The sequence below is a fragment of the Buceros rhinoceros genome, unplaced genomic scaffold (genome assembly GCF_000710305.1).
Source record: "Buceros rhinoceros silvestris isolate BGI_N320 unplaced genomic scaffold, ASM71030v1 scaffold11555, whole genome shotgun sequence".
In the NCBI taxonomy this organism is placed as follows: domain Eukaryota; kingdom Metazoa; phylum Chordata; class Aves; order Bucerotiformes; family Bucerotidae; genus Buceros; species Buceros rhinoceros.
The window spans coordinates 16,879-18,171 of record NW_010413464.1 but is presented as its reverse complement, the minus strand read 5'-3'; the positions used below and the strand labels follow the sequence as shown (position 1 = coordinate 18,171).

At 52.0% G+C, this 1,293-nt stretch overlaps 1 protein-coding gene across 1 annotated transcript in view; it reads right to left on the bottom strand.

Annotated features, from left to right (window-relative positions):
* Nucleotides 1-231: 231 nt before the first annotated feature.
* The window catches only part of SETD2 (SET domain containing 2), a gene marked incomplete at its 5' end in the record, with an annotated part of 7,349 nt that continues 6,287 nt past the window's right edge, over nt 232-1,293 (bottom strand). Inside the window, 2 exons of the mRNA XM_010136746.1 lie at nt 232-364; nt 1,261-1,291. Of these exons, the coding sequence (XP_010135048.1) occupies nt 232-364; nt 1,261-1,291 (164 nt within the window). The remainder of the gene's footprint in view (nt 365-1,260; nt 1,292-1,293) is intronic.

Genomic DNA, 1,293 nt, shown 5'->3' with positions numbered 1-1,293 from the left:
GGGGGGAGAAAGGGGGGAGAAAGGGGGGAGAGCAAAATCAGAGTGGGATTAGTGGACAGTCAGGGGCCGGAAACTACGAGGGCCACCTGACAGAGGACAAGGACAGTACGTAAAGCTGGAGGAACCTCAGCAGATCTACTACTGTTAGTGAAACTAAGGAAACGCGGGTGACTGGTTTTCCCTTCACGAGGGAGTCCAACAGCATGAGGATGCCCTTCGAAGGGCAAAGGCTTACGATGGCAGGTCTTTGGCAGCTCTCAGCCCCCAGCCTTTCTTCTCGGTGAGGATCACTTCAACGTCCGCGTGCTGCTTCTTCTGGAAGCGCCTGTTGGAGCAGTAGTCGCCGTTCGGGCACCTGGAAGAACTAAGGGAAGCGAATGGAATCAAATTCCAGCAGGATGACAGCTGTAAGAGCAATGGCTCCGATGGGAAATAGATACCAAGGAACCATAAGAAATTCAGCGTAAAGCCTTCAGATGTGTTTTGCTATAAAAAGCACAACCATCTGACTGTCGATGCGCCAATGCAGACGATTTATTTCTGGAAGGAAGATAAAAGCATTTGGAATGCAAATGCCACTGCACCTCAACATCATACAACCAAAACGGGATGAACCGGCCTCTTCTCCCCATGTTTTGATGGGTTCTGCCCCAAAATATCCCCTTCCCCTCATCTACACTGCCTGGGCTATGGAGTAAAACACAAAGGGCAGGGCTTCTGCCAGTGAATTCATCTCCTTCCACCCAGCTGGTGACAATCCTCATGCCAGGGGGTTGAATCCCACCAAGCAGCCTGTCCCCTGCCTCCTGCTCACACAGAGCAGCAGCTCCTTCTTCACCCAGATGCTTCCAGCAGGGAAAAGGAGACACCAGCCTCAGCCTGGTGAGGCTCTGGGGAGAGGAGAGAGATGCAGAAGGAGAAATGAGAGGGAATAAGGATTGAGCAGAGCTACACTTGTGTTCCTAACCCCTCCAATCACGCTTATGATTGGGCCAGAGTGAAGGCTGAGGAGCAGAAGACTCCAGGCTGTTGTAGCAGGTTTGAACAGGAGGTTACTAAGGTCTCAACCTGCCCAAGATCTAAGTTCAGATTCGAGTGCTGGTGTGGAGGCTCTGATAATGACTCCACACCAGCCAGTGAAAACCAGAGTGCTCCAACAGCTCCTCACCCTACCCAGGGAAGTCTGGATTATTTCAGGAGCTCCAGGTCATATGGCAAACAACACTGCCCAGCTCAGACAGCTCACGAGACGCTACTCACCACTCGATCATGAGCAGGCGGTTAAGACAGTCT